Source organism: Crinia signifera, chromosome 5 (assembly GCF_055691185.1).
Source record: "Crinia signifera chromosome 5, ASM5569118v1, whole genome shotgun sequence".
In the NCBI taxonomy this organism is placed as follows: domain Eukaryota; kingdom Metazoa; phylum Chordata; class Amphibia; order Anura; family Myobatrachidae; genus Crinia; species Crinia signifera.
In genome coordinates, this window is record NC_139221.1 from 295,172,924 (window position 1) to 295,194,779 (window position 21,856).

General features: G+C 42.7%; 1 protein-coding gene across 3 annotated transcripts in view; it reads right to left on the bottom strand.

Annotated features, from left to right (window-relative positions):
- Positions 1–21,856, bottom strand: part of MALRD1 (MAM and LDL receptor class A domain containing 1) — a 442,313-nt gene that overhangs the window by 135,334 nt on the left and 285,123 nt on the right. For all 3 annotated transcript variants that reach the window (XM_083189314.1, XM_083189313.1, XM_083189315.1), the window contains 3 exons: positions 13,740–14,034; positions 11,123–11,368; positions 9,082–9,239 (listed from right to left, as the gene is read on the bottom strand). In XM_083189314.1, the coding sequence (XP_083045440.1) occupies positions 9,082–9,239; positions 11,123–11,368; positions 13,740–14,034 (699 nt within the window). The remainder of the gene's footprint in view (positions 1–9,081; positions 9,240–11,122; positions 11,369–13,739; positions 14,035–21,856) is intronic.

Here is a 21,856-nt window from a genome sequence, read left to right on the forward strand (position 1 = left end):
CCCCAGGAGGGAGAAAGTGTCGGCATTTCGGCGGTCGGGATTCCGGCTTCGGGATTCTGAACGCCGGGATCCCGACCGCCGGGATCTTAACTGCATCCCGATTGTATGTCCCAAAAAAAGATTTAACGCACCCCCCCCCCCACTATCCACGCCACACCGAAGCGTGGAGATCGTAGCGAGCCCCACAAGGGGCGGCGGAAGGCGTCCTCAGACTTTTTCATTACCCCACTATCCATGTCGCGAGGGGACGCAAATTACTTTACATGTATTCCGCGTCCCCTCGCGGGGCTTGGTGGCTCGGTGCGCTCGCCACACTATGTAAGGTCAACTCCACGCCGACGTGGATAGTGGGGTAATGAAAAAGTTGGAGGACACGTTTCGCCGCCGTTTGCCACTCTTTGGGGTGTTGTGGATAGTGTGTGGGGGGGGGGGTACATTAAACCTATTTTTGGGACATACAATCATATTATTGTAAACCTAATGTCATGGCATCACACACCCTATAAAATCACATGTGATCACATGTGATTAAAAATCGCATGCGATTTTGCAGCAGATGCGATGGCCCGGGGCAGAGAGAGCAGTGAATAAGTTACATAGGAAAATCACAATCGCACATCGCATGGCCCTAAAATGGCCCATGCAATGCGATGTGATGCAATTTCACTACGCAGAATAGCCCACTAAGCAAATAGCTTAGTGGGCGCCGTGCTAGGAAACAAGTACCATGAATTTTTCGACGCTACCAGCCAAATGATCTGTAAAGTCTAGGGAGTAAATTTCCAAAATTCTAAAAATGAAAAGAGGTGATGTTGTCCTAGCAACCAATCCGATTCTGTCTCCCATTTTCTAGGATGCAATAGAAATCACAGAGCCATTCGTTGCTGGGAGGGTGGGTCGGATGGGGGCAGAATTGGTGTTTAATGGGCATCCTAATAAAGGCAGGAAAAATCATTTGATGGTCGATGATTTCTCCTGCTAGTGGACTCAAGCGAGGGGATGTGTTAGTGAAAACATCCCCTTGCATGGTACCAAGGGGACTCGGTGGTGGGGGGGGGGGGGGCTTTGGCCGGGCAGTGCGATAGGCAGAAATTTTCGCTGCTTACTAAGCAACCCTGAATTAGGCACAATATATATATTTTCAGTTTTAGAAACTAGAGTAACTTTACCCCTAGATCTAACATAACATTTGCATTTCAGGTCGGCACCAAAAATGTAGGATGATGTGATATTCACCAAAAAAGTATCAAATCTTTTGTGTCTCTTGCGGAATATGGTGTCCATAGCTTTGCGTGGGTGTATATTTAACCAATTTCCCCAAAAATTTAAAATAAATAAAAGATGAACTATAACAATGTCCCTGTGCTTCATGCATTTCTCTACAGCCCGGTGCTTTGGTTCTGCTTTGCATACAGTAGCATAAATTGACTTACAACCCACAAAAGCCTATTTAACATCAAACCCACTATTGGAAGCTGTTTAATTCATACAGAGAAATGTACTGCGGATTAATGAATGAGTCCCAAAGAAAGACATTAGGAAAAGAGTTCTCCGAAGAAAAGCTGCAACAAAAACCTTGAAAGTAAAATAAAAAAAATTGCAATTTAAAACTCTGGTCTGATAGAGTCATGAAATTTACATAAAATCATATTAAGTTTTACTTTTTGCATGCCAACGAGATACTATTATCTGCAAAGATACCCCTGCATACCTTCCATCTAAGATGGTGAATTTATCTTCTAACTAGATTCTGCATCAAGGCCTCTTATCATTCAAATTGTATTTTTCATTAAATTGTAATTCAGATGATGTATGGTGTAACTAAGGAAGTTAATCTGCTTGCAAAAGATGGCAGAGATTGCAGAATCTCCTGATGGCCATCCTAAATTAATTAAATGTACCGCACATGAAAATTTTAGCTAATAGAATCTATAAATATGAGTTGTGAGACTCCAGTGTATAGGGCCATTAGGTTTCGCTTTTTTACCAGTTTTTATACATTGAGACTAAATTATTATGTACTGATAGGGGGAAAAGGTTAGTTAGCTTAAAAAACTAGGACATTTGCTGTCTAAAAAAAGTGGATAAGATACAAAAAAACCTGTCCTTTGAAGCTTAATGGGGTATTCAATCTGTTCCGATTCGGAATCCCGGGCCTTTTTGGTTCTACCATCTGTAACTCGACAACCGGGATTCAATGTTCCGGCTGTTGAGTGTCGGAAAGTCAGTGGATCGGCAAAAACAATCCATGGTCGTTTCCAACAATACAGACTTGCCTCCCTATGGAGGGAATGGAGGTACAGATGGAGCCAGGTTCCCTCTTGCTGGCAAATCACCAGACTGTCACCCCTGGCGATCCGCCAGCAGCCCGGCTCTCCATCTGACTGAGACGCACACGCGTCTCAGTTTCCGTGCGGCGGGGCGACAGGAACCTGTCCGTCTCCGCTTCAGGGAGACGGACAGGGTTAAGGGGGGGTGCGGGGAGGTGGTGGGGACCCCAGATGACCACCGACAAGCCGGCGGGACCCGGGGGAAGCATCCCCTTTCGCAGATACAGATGGCGGGTGGTGGGGGATGGCGGCTGGCGTCGCCATCGCCATCCCCTGCAAAGACAAGCCCGGCTCCATCTGTAGGTGGGTCTGTAGCAGGCGAGTCCCGGCCGGGATTGAATACTGAACTGATGATATTTCCACTGTCAGAAATATTGGCAGAAATTGTATATTCCCCAAAGATTGAAACTTCTTTCCAGTGAAATTTAGGGGTAAATTTACTAAGGCTCTAGAAAAGGGGTGATGTTGCCTATAGCATCCAATCAGATTCTGGCTATCAGGATGCAATAAGGAAATTATAGAATCTGATTGGTTGCTATGGAAAAAATCACCTCTTTTCGTTTCATCTCCGTAATACCAGCAGATGAGCGGCAGCCGCCAGCGATGCCGTTACACACTTTACACACGGCTTTTGAGCTGAAAGTCAAAAACTGGGGTTTCATACAATGTCATGCTCCTACAAATGTCATTCCAAAGGCGTGAACAGAAAAATGGGACATTGGCCTTGTGCCAGCTGGGCCACAACTCATTTAAAAGGGGGCATGGCCTTTTGGGAGCTAGGCCATGACCATTTTCTGTATGGAAATGGCTCATTGTTTTAACATAACATTTTTTGGGCTCATTATCTCTCATTGGTTGACCATCCTGGGCTAGCGGTAGGGGGCATGGCTTAAAAAATACATCACTCCCGCTAAGACCATGCCCCAATTTTAGCTGCAGTGCAGGGACGTGCGGTGGGTTAAATGGCTGAGGATTGCCTGGCAAGTACCAGAGCCAGATTTGCACCCAATTTATTAGCCATGGGGTACATGCCGGCATTATACACATGTGCAGCAATACATACTGCTGAAGATTCGCTGAGTTTTAATAAGGGATGTGCAGAAAAGATAGACAGGTGAGGCACTGCCTCACCTGCCATAGACTTTTTACTCCAGAGTTTTGACTATAACAATTATTAGAATAATAAAAATAAGATTTATCTTATATATTCTTTGTATTTTTGACATTCTTTATAAACTCAAAACTCTAGCATATACGTTAGTATGACATGAAAGGCTGTGCCTCACCTGCCTCACCCCACCGCACGCCACTGCTGCAGTGGCGGCATGGCCAGCACTCTGTAAGCTGCTGGCCATGCCCCCAGCCCCTCTCTCACACTGAATTGACGCTGTGCACTCCCAACTGCGGGACACTGCCGGCCACGGGTGGGACACAGGACATCCCAAAAAAACAGGGACAGTTGGGATGTATGTAGTAGGAATGAATGCAGTATGTTTGAAAACGTGACACTACATTACTACAGCTGTGCACCAGCTAGGTGATTTGGAATATGTTGGCCATTGGTAGATCTCGAGGACTGCTTTAGATAGTACTTACAAGAATACAATTGGTCACAGCTAATTTTGGACTATACAGTAAATTATATTTTCCATTAAATTAAATCTCTTCATATCTGAGGTCATTTACCTTTGACACAACATATTTAGTAAACTTGCTGTTGGTGCCAAGAACTCACAGCTACAGTAAAGCAGCCAAAATCCCAGCAACAAAAATGCAGAGAATAAAGAAAAACATTAATGGTAAACCATCCATCTTAGCCGTACATCCCTGTTATTATCTGGCTGAAATATGTTTCAATATAAGCTAAACATTTATTCAACATTTCCCCTAGTAATGCTCCTGTATGTACTATCCTCTTAACAAAGGATACAATAAAGTAAAAACAGAAATGTGCAGCTTAATGGGTACAATTAGTGTAGCGCCAATACAATGCTAGTATATATAGCATAGATGGCCATTTATTATGACACCCGGTGCAGGAGCTGGGCCGAACGGGCCAGGGGGCTCTCCCTGGATTCAGCTTACCATCTATTGGACCCCTTAATATTTCACTTGGAGAGACCCCCGATGCCAGATGACAACTTAAACCAGAGACAAGTATATGGGGTAATGTGTCAATGGACTGACTAGCTAGCAAGAGTCAGTTTTACAACACAGGCTAGGAGTAACGCTGCAGCAGGTGGATAACAACAGCCATTGTGAAAAACTCATGTCAACCTATTTTCATTGTCGACTTTTCCATTGTCGAACTAATGCTTGTGTCGACCTTTTGACCCTTTTGACCTTAGCAATGTTGCCCTTTTTCCATGTGTCGACCTAAACCCCATCGACCTTCAGTGGTCAATCCAACGCATGTTGACTTTCATTTGTTCGACCCAATGGCCCATACCCGAAAGCGGCATTTCCACTGTCATAATCCCAACACATTTTGGTAAGTACTGTAACTCTTACCGTAAACCTCTACTCATGTCACCTAACCCTTCCCTCCTACAGCCTAACTCTAACCTCCCATTCCTTCTCCCTAACCCTCCCCTCCCGCAACCTAACCTGACCCACCCATTCTGCAGCCTACAGTAACTCTAACCCCCCTACAGCACCATAACATTCCCCTCCCGCAGCCTAATCCTAACCTCCCCTCCTGATTGGTTGTTAGGGATTATGTACAGGAACTTGTACCTGGCAGTCACCGATAAACATGTTATTTTCAAATAAATATCCATAAATACTGGATTTACTTTATGTTACGGTATCTGCCAACCACTGCCTTTGTAATGTTACCTCTATCAAATATTTTTAGAAGAGTAAAATATATTTTCTCATCTTCCTCAAGGACAAACACAAGACTCCTTCCAGTACAGCAGCCACTTGCCGCTCTTGGCAAAGAAAATCCTTACCATGGTTCTCTCTGAGCTCTGAGGTTCATGGCACTACGGCTAACTCCATTACGCTCACAACGAAACACTTAAAACACAAGGATAGTATTTTTGAGTTATAAAAATGTCTGTTCACTCAAAGTGTCTTAAAGCCTATAATCAGGGAACAGCATGGCTTTAAGTGCTCAAAGGATTTATAGCGCTTTTATAGATTCCTCTATTACTTGAAGGCCAGCGATAATTGCTACCTTAGCTTAAATACAGATGTGCGTCTTTCAAAAAGTTCCTTGTAGACGACTTGAAATTTAGTTACTCAATTCAGTTATTGATCCACATCACTCATTCTCCCAACGGAGCAGTGTCATAACATAAAAAGCGCTATGTACGTCGGCTTGACAGAGCAAAAATCTAGTTTCTGCATCGACGAATATAGCTTGATCTGGCAGTAAGTCTTTTAGTAATGTTAATTCAACACATGCCTCTCCGGAAACTTGCACAATTACTTTGTAATTTAATAACTAGACGGCAAATCTAGTTTTTTCTCAGCCGAGATGAATTTCAGTTACCGTTTCAGCGACATAAAAACAATCGATTGCACTAGTTTCAAACATGATAACAAAAATATGCTTTGGGAGAAGAAGACTTGGCATTTGATCATGCTAGAAGAAAGAGAAGAAGACATATTTACACATTACTAATGTATCCTATAACATTGTACAATTGGGGATTTACTAATTGTGTGCTAAAGAGGATTTTGATAAAGAAAACATTAATTGAATGTTAGGAAGTTATATTCTCATATAGGAAGCAATTAGCTCTGTGGGCAACTCCTGTATGAACCAATGAGGTCATTTTGGTTGATTTGCTCCCCTGCACGTTCTCACTGGGGAATGATGTTTTGCTACTGCTCATGCGCATAACCATTTCTTCACATGTGTAGGCTCTGCTTGAGAACGGATGCAGCAACTTGCATAGTCGCCGGCCCATTCGCACAGAGCAGTGCGGGCGGGGGGCGGAAGCCACGGGTCACGCCCATGGGAACACCCATCGTTTCATGGGCCTTCCCATGCAAACGCTGGGCGTTCCCATGCAAATGGCAGTGTGACGCAGGTGCTAAGGGTGGGTAACTGACGTCAGAGGATGCCAGGTGCCCGCTTTGTTCATGTAGCTGGGTGCCGCAAATCTGAGTCACCAGAGAGCGACTTAGATTTGCGAGCACTTAAGAAATCATTCGATGGTTGGCGACCATTGAATGATTTCAGCCCCACACGCAAAGCTGCAAATGGATGTTTATGCAAATCATCCATTCTCATGCCTGTGTGGACATTTGCAGTGCGACCGGGGCGACTCCTATTGACACCTTCCCAGAGACCAATGAAAGCTCTAGGACTCCTCCTGGTACCATGATGTGAAACCAGAAGCAGTTGTCATGGTTGGAGATTAAGTAGTGGGAACTTTGCCGCCCTGGTGGTCACAGTACGAATGGATTAAATAGTTATAATATATACACAGATTTATTTTTGCTATTTTACATTAGAATTAAAAAGAAAACTATACACCTAGGGTTCCCAGACCATTACATTGTATTATATTATTATTGTTGTTATTATTATTATTATTTCAAACAAACAAGAAAACATGAAACAGAGACTAAAGGTGCCCATACATGGTACATTTGCTGGGTACGATGAGAGGCGTGCTCTTACGCACATCCCATCGCACAGCTCAAAAAGTATGTGCTGCACACACTTTTTGTACCGATTTGTATCTCATTGCATTGCAAAACATATGTGACAGGATGCAATCTAGTCCAAATTGCATAAAATAATTGTACCGTGTATGGGCACTTTTACAAATGAATACAACAGTACAGGCTATTTAACCATAGCAGAAAAACCCAAGGATTTGGTGCCAAAGATTGTTGTTTTTTTAAGAGAAGGAAAAGCACATATTGGGAGAGGGCCCTGCTCGTGAGAGCTTACACTCATATCACTACCAAGCCAAGAGAACAGGAAGTGTTTTCGTTTTTTTTTTTTTTTTTTTTTTATACCAGACTGGTAGAGTCAACACTCTGTGTTTTTTGTCCCCTCCTCTTGACATCGATATCAGCCATCCATTGATGATCCCCAAATCAGTTACCATCGTACCACCGTAGAAGGGGAACATGATACCAATAGCCTGCCAATCATAGTAGGGAAAAGCCCAAGCTGCCTTTGTGGGTCTGGTTGGAAATTTTTGGGTGTAAGAATGCTGCCCGTGGTATAGAGATCACTGTAAATGGGGACTGTTATATTACAAGTGGAAATTGCGTCTTCTCCACCAACCAGCCCACAATAAACAAATACTTACCGTATTTGCTATCCCTGGCTGGAGCACTGTTTGAAGGTGGAGTTACCCTTTATTTTTTACCTTCTAAATATATATTTATTTTGTTATAAAAACATACAGGTTACATAATACTACCTATGTTGTGTTGCTTTTCAATAATGGGCCTAAGGGTATTTGGTACTCTTTACTTAGAAGGGCGCCCATCTCGGGCATCTCGGGGATTGAATGCACTAAAAAATCGGGTGCGATCAACCGACGAGATGCCTGAGATTTCCCATAGGGAACAATGTTAAATGTCTCAATTGACCCGATTTTCCTATTCAATGCCTCAATTGACCCTATTTTTCCATAGGAAACAATGTTAAATGGGCCACAGAGGCCAAATAGGCACCCTGAAGTGAATAATGGCCACCCGAATTGTTAACGCCACCCCACGATCAACGTCAACCCGAAGCGTGGCGAGCGCAGCGAGCCCGCGAGGGGCGGCGGTACGCGTCCTACGACCTTTTCATACCCCCACTATCCACGTCGGCGTGGAGTTGAGAATAGAAAGTGTGGCGAGCGCAGCGAGCCACCGAGCCCGAAGCGTGGCGAGCGCAGCGAGCCCCGCGAGGGGACGCGGATACCTTCACAGGTATCCGCGTCCCCTGGCGGGCTTCACAGCTGTCCGCGTACCCTCGCGGGGCTCGCTGCGCTCGCCACGCTTCGGGCTCGGTGGCTCGCTGCGCTCGCCACACTTTCTATTCTCAACTCCACGCCGACGTGGATAGTGGGGGTATGAAAAGGTCGTAGGACGCGTACCGCCGCCCCTCGCGGGCTCGCTGCGCTCGCCACGCATCGGGTTGACGTTGATCGTGGGGTGGCGTTAACAATTCGGGTGGCCATTATACACTTCAGGGTGCCTATTTGGCCTCTGTGGCCCATTTAACATTGTTTCCTATGGAAAAATCGGGTCAATTGAGGCATTGAACAGGAAAATTGGGTCAATTGAGACATTTAACATTGTTCCCTATGGGAAATCTCGGGCATCTCGTCGGTTGATCGCACCCGATTTTTTAGTGCATTCAATCCCCGAGATGCCCGAGATTTTTTTCTAACGATGCCCACGATCAAAATCGTGGGCGCCCTTCTAAGTAAAGAGTACCGGGTATTTTTTTTTACAGAATAAAGCACCTACAATATCTCGTAGTATTCATCAGATAAACAAATGCTTAGAGTAGATAATTATTTTTGCTGAATCCTTGAAACCTAAGTGCTGTTGGTAAATATACAGCGGGGGTGCTTTCAGATGCCACATTTTCCTGTAGATCAAATGCTTGTCTATGACAATGATGGGAAAATCCAGCTGTTAGATGTATATGTAAAGCAAATGAATAGAGATGGGAAGGAACTTCCCCTCAGGGTCTGAGCATGTTATGAATGTGGAATTATACATTAGACGACACAAACACAATAACACAAGTATTAAGAAAAGGAAATAAATCTCGTACTTTGATAAGAACTTGTATTTGTCCTGTTGCTCTTGTTGACATGTAGTACCAGAAGCTGAGTCTACAATCTTTTCCTGATTCCTTCCATTTGGAGCTTTTCACGTGAGCTTTTTCACCTTGTAGTCCAACATAGGACGACTCAAGGTACAGAAAGTGACCTGGATCAGGGAACACATGCAAAATAATGGGACAATTACCAAAACAAAAAACATTACAAGGTAAAAAGATTAACATGGAGGAGGTCAAAACATGAAAACAAGGCCGACATAAGTTTTTTAGGGTTTTTTAGGTGTAAATGTTGACACCTAAGCACAGAGGCTCCAAATTATTGTACTGCGTCCCCTTGTATGACTCCGGGCCACTCTACTTTTCCCGAATCGTAAGTCTAACTTGATGGTACAATAAGAAAAAGCAAAAAAAAATTTTTTAAAAATGAAAATAAATATTCCCAAAAAATCTGTGTAATATTCATGTGACCTTTTCACCATCACTATGTTAATAGTGAACATGTTGGGATTTTCCGGGCCAGATGCACTAAGCATCAAAAGGGATAAAATGAAGAGTGATAAACAGACAGCCAATCAGCTCCTACCCACCATGTCACAGGCTGTGTTTGAAAAATGTCAGGTAGGAGCTGATTGGTTGGTTGTTTATCACCCTCCATTTTATCACTTTTTGAAACTTAGTGCATCTGGCCCTCAATATGTTGACACTGACCATGTCAACATTCAGAATGTTGACAGCATGGTTTTAAGGTAAGTCTTTTCCTAACGCCTAACCCTAGTGCTCACTTTAACTCTTAACCACTTAGACCCCCCAATCGGGCCTGGAATGTACCTCCCCACCCCACCTCCCCCCCCACCCCTTTTCCTTCTCTCCTCTCTCCCTCTAATTTCTGTCTAAGTGTATATGTTTAGAGAGTAGAATTAGAATAGATCTTAGTTACGCTCGATCTTGTGTTTTTTGTGTTATTCATGTCCCGATTGTTTGGGGTACCAAAAGTTCCAAAAGTTGAATTAGGAAATTTAGGAAACGTCTCGCATGTCAGATGCTTGATGAAGATAAAGACAGCTTCCCTACCAATAACTACATTTGAAGCTTGATCCAACTTCATGTTAGAAGTACTTTTATTTGAAAATACAATATGTTCTCTCATGGGTACCCCAACCTACAGGTCTCTTTCTTTTTTGAATTGATAAGTTGTGACATGATATTGTACACCTTCTATTGTATGTTATGTATAAAAATTTGCAATAAAAAAAACAACTCTTAACCACTTGAGTGATATGCCCGGAAATTTTCCGGGCTCAGCTGTGCTGCCGCAGCGGGCTATCCCGGAAAATTTCTGGGCATACCACTAAGATAAAGGTGTGCACCTATCCGGGCATCCCCCTTCCCCCCCCCCCGCTCTCCTCTCCCCTCCCCTCACTCCCACTCACCTCTCTGCTCCAGCGATTGTACGCCGAAGCTCCCCTGTCCCCGCCACCATTAATTCTAATAAGCACTGAGCAGGCAGCAGGCTCGAGGATGTACGGTGCTGCTATGGGGAACTTGGGATTTCAGCCGCCCGAGACCTCCCGAGCCGCCTCGAGCATCCCAGAGCCTGCCACTTGTTATGATTGGCAGCTGGGGCAGCGGCAGGACCCAGGAGCTCCGGCATAATATGCCGGAGCACAGATGAGGGGGAGAGGGGGCGACAGGAGGGGGAGAGAGATGGGTCGAGGGGGGGGGGTGGCCCACAGCTCTGTGGTGGTTTTGCTGGGGCAGGACAACAAACCTGACCTGGTAGGTTTCTCCTGCCCCAGAAAAAAACACCACTCAAGGGGTTAAATCAAAGTCTATTCTTAACGATAATGGTAATGTTGACATTCTGTTCATGTTGACATTTCTCAGGTATCACATCAATGATGTCAACATTATAACTATAACTGTTGACACCATCATTCTGGTATTAATATTACCATTGACAATCTGACTGGATAATAACAGTTTCTGTATATGTCACTTTCTATAACATATTATTAATAAACTAAGATCATACCACGCTCGTTTCCTATTGTGTGGTCCATGGGAGGACTCAGGATTTGAGAAGATGGCCCTCCTAAGATCCAGTCAAAGTTGTCAGCCACCGAGTTCTGCCAGCCACATATATCATGTTCAAACGTGCAGGAGGTTCCACAATGATTTTCATCTGTGTTATCCCCGCAGTCATTCACAAAGTCACACCGCTTCCCTATGCTGTAGTACCTCCCATTATTACATCTACAAAAGCCGGCTGGGCAAATGCCTGTGAGGAAGCAACCATTGGTTAAGAAAACAAATGAAGCGAGTACAACTGCCTGAATTCTCAATGAATTGCAATAGTCAATATCAATATGTCATTAACCTCGGGTATTCAGGAAATTACAGTGGACAGAAAAAAACATTATTCCACAAATACTTATACAATGGATGGATCCTGGCAGTCTGGATTCGGCATCACAGAGGTCAGAGTTCCGACTGTAAGTAGGGGGTTAGACACTAGGGGGAGTGTTAGGCTGAGTGGTGGGAGAGGGGTATGCTGTGGAGTGGGGTAGGGGTGGGCTAATTAGGGATAGGGTTAAGATACTTACCAGCAGGGCTTAAAGTGGTCATGCAGAGGGGGTGGAACTCATTTCTCTATGCCACCTAATTACACCCCCCCCCCCCCCCCCCCATTAGGCAGAGACAAGGCCAGTGGTAGGGTTTTTGGCATCCCCCTGCAAACTAGAATGCTTTTCTGTGAGAATTACTGTGCAGGGCCAATGTGGAGGTTAAAATGTTCCACCTCACCATTAGAGGTGGTGGAACTCACTTCCACCCCGTTCCCCCTCACTTAAACCCCTGATTAACAGGCACCCTGACCATTGGCATTATAGCGGCTGGGATATTATGTTTACAGTGTATAAAATGACAGCTAGCTGTCAATAATAACCTGTGCTCCTATCATGTTACAGACAATGCCTGATGTTATAGACAATGCCTGATGTTAGGGGCACATAGAGGATGAGATGTACTAAGCCTTGAAATGTGGTACAATGGAGAGTGATAAACCACCAGTCAATCAGTTCCTAACTGTCATTTTCCAAACCCAACCTGTAAGATGGCAGGGCGCCCAGAATTCGTACGTACGTTAACGCAGTGAAATCGCATCGCTCTGTATGCCCCAGGGGATCGCATCCCATGTAATTTTATAGGGTGTGCGATGCCATTAGCTATACAATAATATGATTGTATGACACACAATGATGTTTTACGCACCCCCCCCCCCCCCCCACTATCCACGCTACCCCGAAGTGTGGCGAGCGTAGCGGAACGTGTCCTTCAACGATTTCATACCCCCACTATCCACATCGGCGTGGAGTTGATTTTATATAGTGTGGCGAGCGCAGCGAGCCCTGCAAGGGGACGCGGATTACTCTACATGTGTTCCGTGTCCCCTCGCGGGCTCGTGGCTGTAAATTTTTTGAGAGCGAGGTGATCTATCGTAGTCTTTGTTGTCCTTGCCCCCTGTCTACCCTGTCAATTAATTTTGGTTGCCCTGGAGAACATATGACTGGTAATCTAAGGATAAAAACTGCAAATAGTTGGTATCTTTCCCACATCATTGAAATTTGCACTTGTATTGCTCCGTTTTCAAGAGACCCTACCTTGACAGAACTGTTGGCTAACGCAATTCACCTGAATGGCCAACATAACTGTTGGCCAATAAGGGGTGTCTACCATCATCTATTGGCACTTGCTTCAATATAAAACTTCTCTCAGCCACACCATAATCTCCTGCCTATTTCAGATTGAATCTTTTTATTACTCTGTGTAACAGTACATGCAAAAAAAGTCAAAAACATACATGGATGACGCAGGTATGTAGTGCTATGACAATGGTCTAGTGCAAAACACACAATTGATTGATGGGCGCTTCTTTTAGTGGAGTACAGTTCTAAAAAGCAAAAGTTGTGGTTGAAGGTATTTCTGGTGATGCTAGCAACAGGAGGGGTTCATAAGGGTGGGCACAGCATTAGGGGGTGCCTGTGTATGCTCAAAATGCTCAAGCCTGGTTATCGCTAGAACGTGGACTGTAAGTTTGCCTTGAGGGCAGAAGTTCAGAATTACTGCTCTATACATTGTTCAGAATCTGTTCAGATATTCCCATTGAAGGTCAGCTAGATCCCATTTCCTTTCCATTCTGGTTAACAAAACTGAACCTATTGACACTGTCTGCACATTTTATGCATTTAGTTGCTGCCACAGATCTGTAATTAAGGAGGACCTTTCAAATAAGACTACTTACACTTATGTAAATTAAATAGGGCAACATTCCACTAATGTATCATACAAATAATGGTTTTATAGAGATTTGGGGGCACAAAACTGTTCCTGGATCCTTAATTACACCCCGGAATGCCTGGGTTTCACATTGTTCTTGAAGTTACTCTTTGGAAAAGAAGGGGTAATGTACTGCGTATTAGTATGCTAACCACTAGTGGTCACCTTATTTGCTCATATAGACTGAAGGCCAAAGCAACCTGCATTAAAGAAAAATAAAAGCAAGTGTTGAACCTTACTACTTTTATAGCTAAAAAAAAAATTGCATAAAAGAATAGTTTGAGTAAAAATGAACTCACAAACGGATTCCTTACCTTTCCCAAGCAAGTTATCGGGAGAATCAGGGTGAAGGACAGAGGACAGAACACATTGATTCGAAAATACTAGGTCATCCAGCGCTATATCTCCTCTTTGATCTTTGCCAACTTTCCCTTCAAATGCAACATAAAAGTCTTCTCCTAGTTCATGGAGTTCTAGCTCTTTCCTCTGCCAAAAATTCCCTTGGTCACCAGTCAGGTTTAAAAGCACTACCTCATGTCCGCTCACGGTCACCTGATGTACAGCCAATGACCCAATGCCATCTCCATACATGTGAAAATAAAAAAGGAGCTGAAAGAGAGAACACCTACATTTGGTGGGGACTTTATAGCTGTATAAGAGCATTGATAATAACATAAAAACATAAACTGCTGTATGAAACAAATTAGCTTAATTCAATAACTGAAGATGGACTCCCTCTGAGAATATAATTGGTTATTAACATAATGACTGTTGTGTTTATAATACTGCTAGTTACATGTGGAGAAGTCATGAGCTAATGGGGCAGATGTATTAAGCCTTAACAAGAGATAAATGCAAGGGTGATAAGGAGAGATAAACATCCAGCCAATCACCTCCTTACTGACTTTTTTCAACACAGCCTGTAACATGACAGTTGGCAGGTGATTGGATGGATGTTTATCTCCTCTTATCACACTTGCTTTTTATCTCTTGTTAAGGCTTAATACATCTGCCCCAATGTTTGCTATGGACAATACTTTACTCTGGATAACCTACCTTTCCAGAATACAGTTTCAAGGTGCATGTGAATTATTGCGGATCAAATTTTTGTATTGCTTTATTATTTCTACAGTGGTTGACAAATTAACAAATTATTTACAAATAGGAGTCATGGCTTTCATTACTGTAGTTCCAGCCATGTATATTGCTACAGGATACTCTCTCATATAACATATTAGGTGGTTATCACATGACCACATTTAGTCAGCCATTTTGAGTGGAGGTGACTGTTCTACAAAATAGGAGTATTTTTTGTAGTATGCCAAGTGGTTTGTGACTTCCGATGCAAATGTCTTGGCCCCAGCAGAGCAAATTCTTTCTGTCAACTGTCAACTGTCTCCAATGGAATTTTTAAATGATCAAATTATGTGAATAACAACGATATAACCCTGTTTCAGCATAATATAATGTATAAATCTGCATATTTCATAATAAATATAAATTATACTGCAATGGGTTTAAATAGCTCTTACTTACATAATTTGATCATTAAAATATTGACAATATGTTTAGAAAATAGTAGTTAAGAGATTAAGGATGGTTTGATAGTATACGCCTGATTCAGGTGCGACAGGTCCCCGATGTATATGCTCCGGGGACAGATGTTTTTGTTCTGCGCATGAGTATATGCTAATACTGTATATGCATGTGCATGGCCGCTGTGCAGATGCCAATGCGTTCGCGAGGGGAAGGGGGCTGGAGGCGGTCAAGGGGATAGCGCACGGTAACGCATGTGCATCCCCATGACAACACTGGGCGTTCCCTTGGATACGTGGGCAGGTTGATGCTTGCCGTGCAAATGGATGTTTATGCTAAACATCCATTTGCATTTCAGCGGTGATGTTCATGCGGTGGCGGGGCTTTAGCTCGCCAGGCGGGTGGCATTAGAGCTAGTCAATGTGAATCAAGCCATGATAAGTGCATATATATATATATTATATATATATATATATATATATATATATATATATATATATATATATATATATATGTATATATATATGGAGGGCTGGTTTAAGTACAGCAGTGGTATTTTATTTTTAAGCTAGTGTACGTGAAAAATGTTCTATACTGTGTTTAATGATTATTGGCACACATATACTATATTATTGTACGCTATGTATAGTCCAACATTCTGTTGGGCTCATGCAACTGTATATATAGAAGGGCACAATAGATGTAACTGTGGAAACAGCCTCACACTCAGAGTGACAAAATCTATTACCATCTGTTTTTCAAGTATTTAGAATGATTAAATGGTCATTAGTATAATTGCTATAATATTGTATATACCATTCGCAGTATGAGAACAGAGAGAGGTAGCATTCCCCTTAAGGTGAAGTATCGCAGTGTTTGCAGAGATAGGCTCACATGATCAGATTTTCCATCTGATGACAAATTGTATATAAAAATAATAATGTAAAATGTTGTAGTGTATGCGTCTACATTTATGTGCAAGTCTGTGCTGTTTTCTGTTTTAAATAGGTTTAGTCAATACTGAAAACCTTAAGCATTTAATTAGCTTAAAAAGAGCACATGTTGAATTGTTAATACTATTGCCTTGGGACCTAGAGGTCTGTTAGGTTTGATAATGAACACTATCTATTTCCCAGATAATCTCATGTCCAATGTAGCTGTTTCAAGTAGGGAGGAGGATTTATCCACACAGCAAAAAAAAAAAAAAAAATCTTTCATTTCTATTCTCTCTCTCTCTCTCTCTCTCTCTCTCTCTCTCTCTCTCTCTCTCTCTCTCTCTCTCTCTCTCTCTCTCTTCTCTCTCTCTCTCTCTCTCTTCTCTCTCTCTCTCTCTCTCTCTCTCTCTCTCTCTCTCTCTCTCTCTCTCTCTTCTCTCTCTCTCTCTCTCTCTCTCTCTCTCTCTCTCTCTCTCTCTCTCTCTCTCTCTCTCTCTCTCTCTCTCTCTCTCTCTCTCTCTCTCTCTCTCTCTCTCTCTCTCTCTCTCTCTCTCTCTCTCTCTCTCTCTCTCTCTCTCTCTCTCTCTCTCTCTCTCTCTCTCTCTCTCTCTCTCTCTCTCTCTCTCTCTCTCTCTCTCTCTCTCTCCCAGACCAGGGGGATCAGCTCATCCTACTAAGCTAAATATAAATGGTAAGGCTATTTCTCTCTAGGAGAAGGCTACAGTACAGGCACTACAGGCATGGTGACCACCTTTCTTCAACTTGGACTAGGGAGATCTTATTTTATGATAGAGTAAAATCACAATTTTCTGCTTCAGCCTTATCGGAGATTCATAATTCTAAACCCCTCTAAAAACATAGGAAAATGCATTTACTGCTACAATCCAACCTACCTGATGTGGACAGCCCTGTCCGCTATATGGTGGATAAATACTAGGGGGGAGGTTCGCCTGCTAAATCAACACTGCCAACTGTTTTAAAGACATGGTAGAACTGTCTTTAAAACGGGTAATTGGTACGACCTCACCTAGAGTATTGTGTTCAGTTCTGGAGGCCATATCTCCAGAAGGATATAAATACATTAGAGACTGTACAAAGAAGGGCAACTAAAATGGTGCATGGCCTACATCACAAAACGTACCAGGAAAGACTAAAAGATCTTAATATGTATACTTTAGAGCAGAGAAGGGAAAGGGGGGACATGATAGAAACTTTCAAATATATCAAGATTTTTAACAAGGTACAGGTGGGAGACATTCTTCACAGGAAGAGGAGCAACAGAACACGAGGCCATGCACTGAAACTAGAGGGAGGAAGATTCAGGGAAATGTGAGGAAGAATTTTTTCACAGAAAGAGTAGTAACATAGAAACATAGAATTTGACGGCAGATAAGAACCATTTGGCCCATCTAGTCTGCCCCTTTTTTTACCCTTCAGGTAAACTCAACCCTTTTTAATCCTTATTTATTTGTAAGGATATTCATATGCCTATCCCAAGCATGTTTAAATTGTTCTACTGTCTTAGCCTCTACCACCTCTGATGGGAGGCTATTCCACTTATCCACTACCCTTTCTGTGAAGTAATTCTTTCTAACATTTCCCCTGAACCTACCTCCCTCCAGTTTCAGTGCATGTCCTCGTGTTTTATTACTTGTTTTCCTTTGAAGAAAATTTCCCACCTGTACTATGTTAAAACCCTTGATATATTTGAAGATTTCTATCATGTCCCCCCTTTCCCTTCTCTGCTCTAAACTATACATGTTAAGATCTTATAGTCTATCCAGGTAAGTTTTGTGATGTAGGCCATGAACCATTTTAGTTGCCCTTCTTTGTACACTCTCCAATGTATTTATATCCTTCTGAAGATATGGTCCCCAGAACTGGACACAGTATTCCAGATGAGGTCGTACCAATGACCTATAAAGTGGCATTATTACGTCTTTTTTTCTGCTACTGATTCCTCTCCCTATGCAACCAAGCATCTGACTAGCCTTCCTCATAGTAGATAAGTGGAATAGCCTCCCATCAGAGGTGGTAGACGCAAATACAGTAGTACAATTTAAACATGCTTGGGATAAGCATATTGATATCCTTACAAAAAAATAAGGATCAAATATGGTTTGAGGTAACATGTTTAAAAAAAAGGGGCAGACTAGATGGGCCAAGTGGTTCTTATCTGCCGTCAAATTCTATGTTTCTATAACTGTATTCTTAATATTGATGGTATTAACATTTATATAAGGGCATCTGGCAAATAGCTGTAGGATAAAAAACAGCAGGGGTTCTCAAATCTATCCCTCAAGTACCACCGACAGGACATGTTTTTTTAATTTTTAATTTATTCAATATGTACAAATAGACCTTTACACATTTACATAACATACATATTACATACAGAAAACATTACATACATTTAAAATGTGACTATTCCATAGTTTCATTTTATCCAACAGTATTTACGCTGGTGCTTTCTACCATTGCCCCGTTCTTATACCTGAAAGAGCCCCTGGGTCGTTGACCTTGTTATCACTAGCCTTACCCAGCCATACCTCTGTTATTATTCCTGCATTACTGCACTTCTTATTTCTCCTCCCACTCCATCTCTGTTCCCCCCCTCCCTCCACCCCCTAGTCGTGTTATTTCTCTCCTATCAAAAAGGTTCTATTCTGTTGATCTCAATCTCCATATTATACCATGATGTCGATGAGACCATTTTTTTTTATTATTTCTCTAGCCTGACTGGGTAGTTTTTTAACATGTGGTGACCATATCTCAAAAAAGGACTTAATCTTTTTGTCTTTATCTAGGTCCATCTCTATCCAGTCCATCTGGTATAAGTGTAGAATTCTGGTTTAACAAGGTGATCGTGAGTGTGTTAGCCGCTGTCCACTGTGATAGGATTGTTTTCCTTGTGGCTGCTGCTATTTTGGCTATAAACTTCATCTGCCATTGCGATAGTCTGTTCTGTATATTAGTTATATTTATGTCCCATATAGCCCACTCTGGAGTAAGTTGTATATCTATCCCGTAATTATTTTGTATATATTCTACTACCGACTTCCAAAATCGTTGCACTTCTGGGCACTCATACATGCAGTGGTACAGGTCCGCTTCCGGATTCAAACATGTAAAGCAGTTTGAGTCTGGGGATGTTCCCATTTGCAGTTTTTTCTTAGGCGTGTAATATGCCCAATGCAGCAGTTTATATTGCATTTCCGTGTATGATGCTGTCCCTAGATTTTTATTTATTCTGCCAAACGCCGTCAGTATGGCTTGGAGAGATATCCCGGGGAGGTCTCCACCCCATTTTGCCATCCCTGTTTTTATATCTTCCACCAGGTCTTGTTTTTTAATCTGTGTATACAGTAATGAGGTGGTGGTTCCCTTATTTGCTGCCTTAAGTGTCACCACTTCTAGGCCCAGTTTTAATTCTTTTCCTGTCAATCTAGTCGTTATACTAGTTACATAGCTTCTTATCTGATAGTAATTAAACTTTGAGATATTTATCTCAGGATACTTCTCCCCTAGCTTGTCATATGGGAGCATTGTTAGTTATTTCTTATCTATCACATCAATTATGTTCCTAATCCCTTCCTTCCCCCAGTTATGGATGGTTCTCTTACTCTGTATAAGGGGTTCCTGGGTCTTTATGTTGTAATGTATTGTAGAGAATATTGAGTTATATGGGGACAGTCCCTGTTTTGCTCGAGCCGCTCTCTACGCCCTGCATGTGGTAATCAGTAGTGGGTTTTCAAGTATTTTTTTGGGGGAATTCAGATGGTTTCATATGCAACAAATTACTTTCTTTCTGGGCAAAATGCTTGTTCTAGACTTGTATTCGCAAAGGTCTCAGTATTATTTATCCAGTCAATGGCGTACCTGTAATTAGCCGCCAGCCCATAGCTCCGTATGTAGGGCAGGTTTATTCCTCCCATATCAGTCTTCTGGCTTAGTTTATGAATAGATATTCTTGCCTTCTTCCCTGCCCAGATAAAGGTACTGATAGCGGAGTTCAGATCTGCCTCCCCTATCATTATCGGGAGCATCTGAATATAATATAGTAATCGTGGGAAGGCCACCATTTTGATCAGGTGACACCTCCCTATGAAAGATAGGGGTAGGCAACTCCAGGCCCCGAAGTCTGCCATTATACGGGTTATTATGGCTGTATATTGTTATCATATATATCCTTCAAACGCGCCGATATTTTTATTCCCAAATACTCTATTGATGATTCTGCCCACTTAAACAGGCCATGTTTTATGGATTTCTTTAATCATGCACATGTGAGTTCATCTATTTTGTGGGTCAATAATTGTCCCACGTGCTTCCACAGACAGAAATCCTCAAGACATGACTGTTGGGACAACTTGAGGTGTTAAGGTTAAGAACCACTGTTCTATGGCGATACTAGGACTTATTGCAGGAGTGGATGGAAGGTTAGATATCAGGGGAAAGAGAGGAAAGGCATAGGAAAATCTCCAAGGTTTAAGTGGAAATCTTGCTACCACATCCCTACTGCATACATACAGGAGCCAAAACAAAGTTGTAGTAAGTCAGTTTTGCGGATGGGTCTTGCAATGTTTGTATTGAAGTTTGGCTCACCAAATTAAAGGGTTGATTTATCTACAAGTTTTATCATATACCACCAGTTTTAAAACTTGTTGCAAATGATAAATGGTACTCCAGCTAATCAGCTCCTAGAGGTGCCCATACACGTTACAATTATTGTATACAATATTGCATACAATATCGCATCTCATCGCATCTTGGTTTTGCGATGAGATGAGATCTAGTACAAAAAGTGCTACACATACTTTTTTGTACTTTTTGTAACGTGTATGGGCACCTTGATGGCATGTTTCAAAAATGACAGTTGGGAGATGATTGTCTGGAGCCCCATATGCAATGAGTTTTAAAAGGCATTGTATATGATAAAGCTCATTGATAAATCAGCCCGTTAGAATGATTCAGACTTTATTTCCAGGCACGTAATGTGGATGTATTTGTGGCCGGTTACGTGATACTCTGAATTAGCCCCGGCAGATACTACAAACTATCCAAAAAGAAGTTTATTACATTATCAATTGTTTGTCGTGATTTCCTGGTCTGTGCTTTCTATATAGATGGATATTTCTGGGACTATGCAAGTGGGTTTAGTATTCAATCCGGAATTACGACGTCGGAACATCCCGACAGTCGGAATCCCAGGCCGTTTTTGTTTCTCTCAACTGCAACTCGACAGCCGGAATTCAATGTTCCGGCTGTTGAATGTCGGAAAGTCCAAGGATTGTCGAAAGCACTCGCGGATTGTTGAATTCGACAATCCGTGTCTGTTTCCAACATAACAGTTGGATTTTTTTTGTCCGAAACAGCTTTCTATATTGCCAGAAACGGCATCATTGAATAGGCTATTTCCACCGGCGTAAACTGCGGCCAGGACTGAATAACCTCCTTAATCTAATGTGCAAACATTATTGGACAAAGTATTAGTATCGTATTTATTAAAAGCATATTTTCATTTTAAAAGGCCCATAGGATACAGTACAGTGGCCCTTATTCTGGTTGGTGCGGCCAGAGCCGCACACGGGGCTCCGGCCGCACAAACCAATCCCCGCCCACCCTACGGATCGCCACGGCCGTCCGTACACGGACGGCTGGCGATCCGCATTAAAATGGTGGAGGCTACGCCTCCACCATGGTGGGAGCTGCCCCCTGCATTCGATGGTCGTCGACCATCGAAGGCAGGTCCGCACACCGCGGCAGCTCCCGCAAGCTAAGACCACACGGACAATCGTCCGTGTGGTAGCTTGTATGGGGGCTGAAAGCTGACATCCGGCGACGTCAGCTTTCCGCCCCCATGAGTGGCGTCATGCCCTCATTACCATGCATACGCCCCGCGTTTGCATGGGAACGCCCATGAAACGCGGGGCGTACACATAGGGAAATGAGGGCATGAT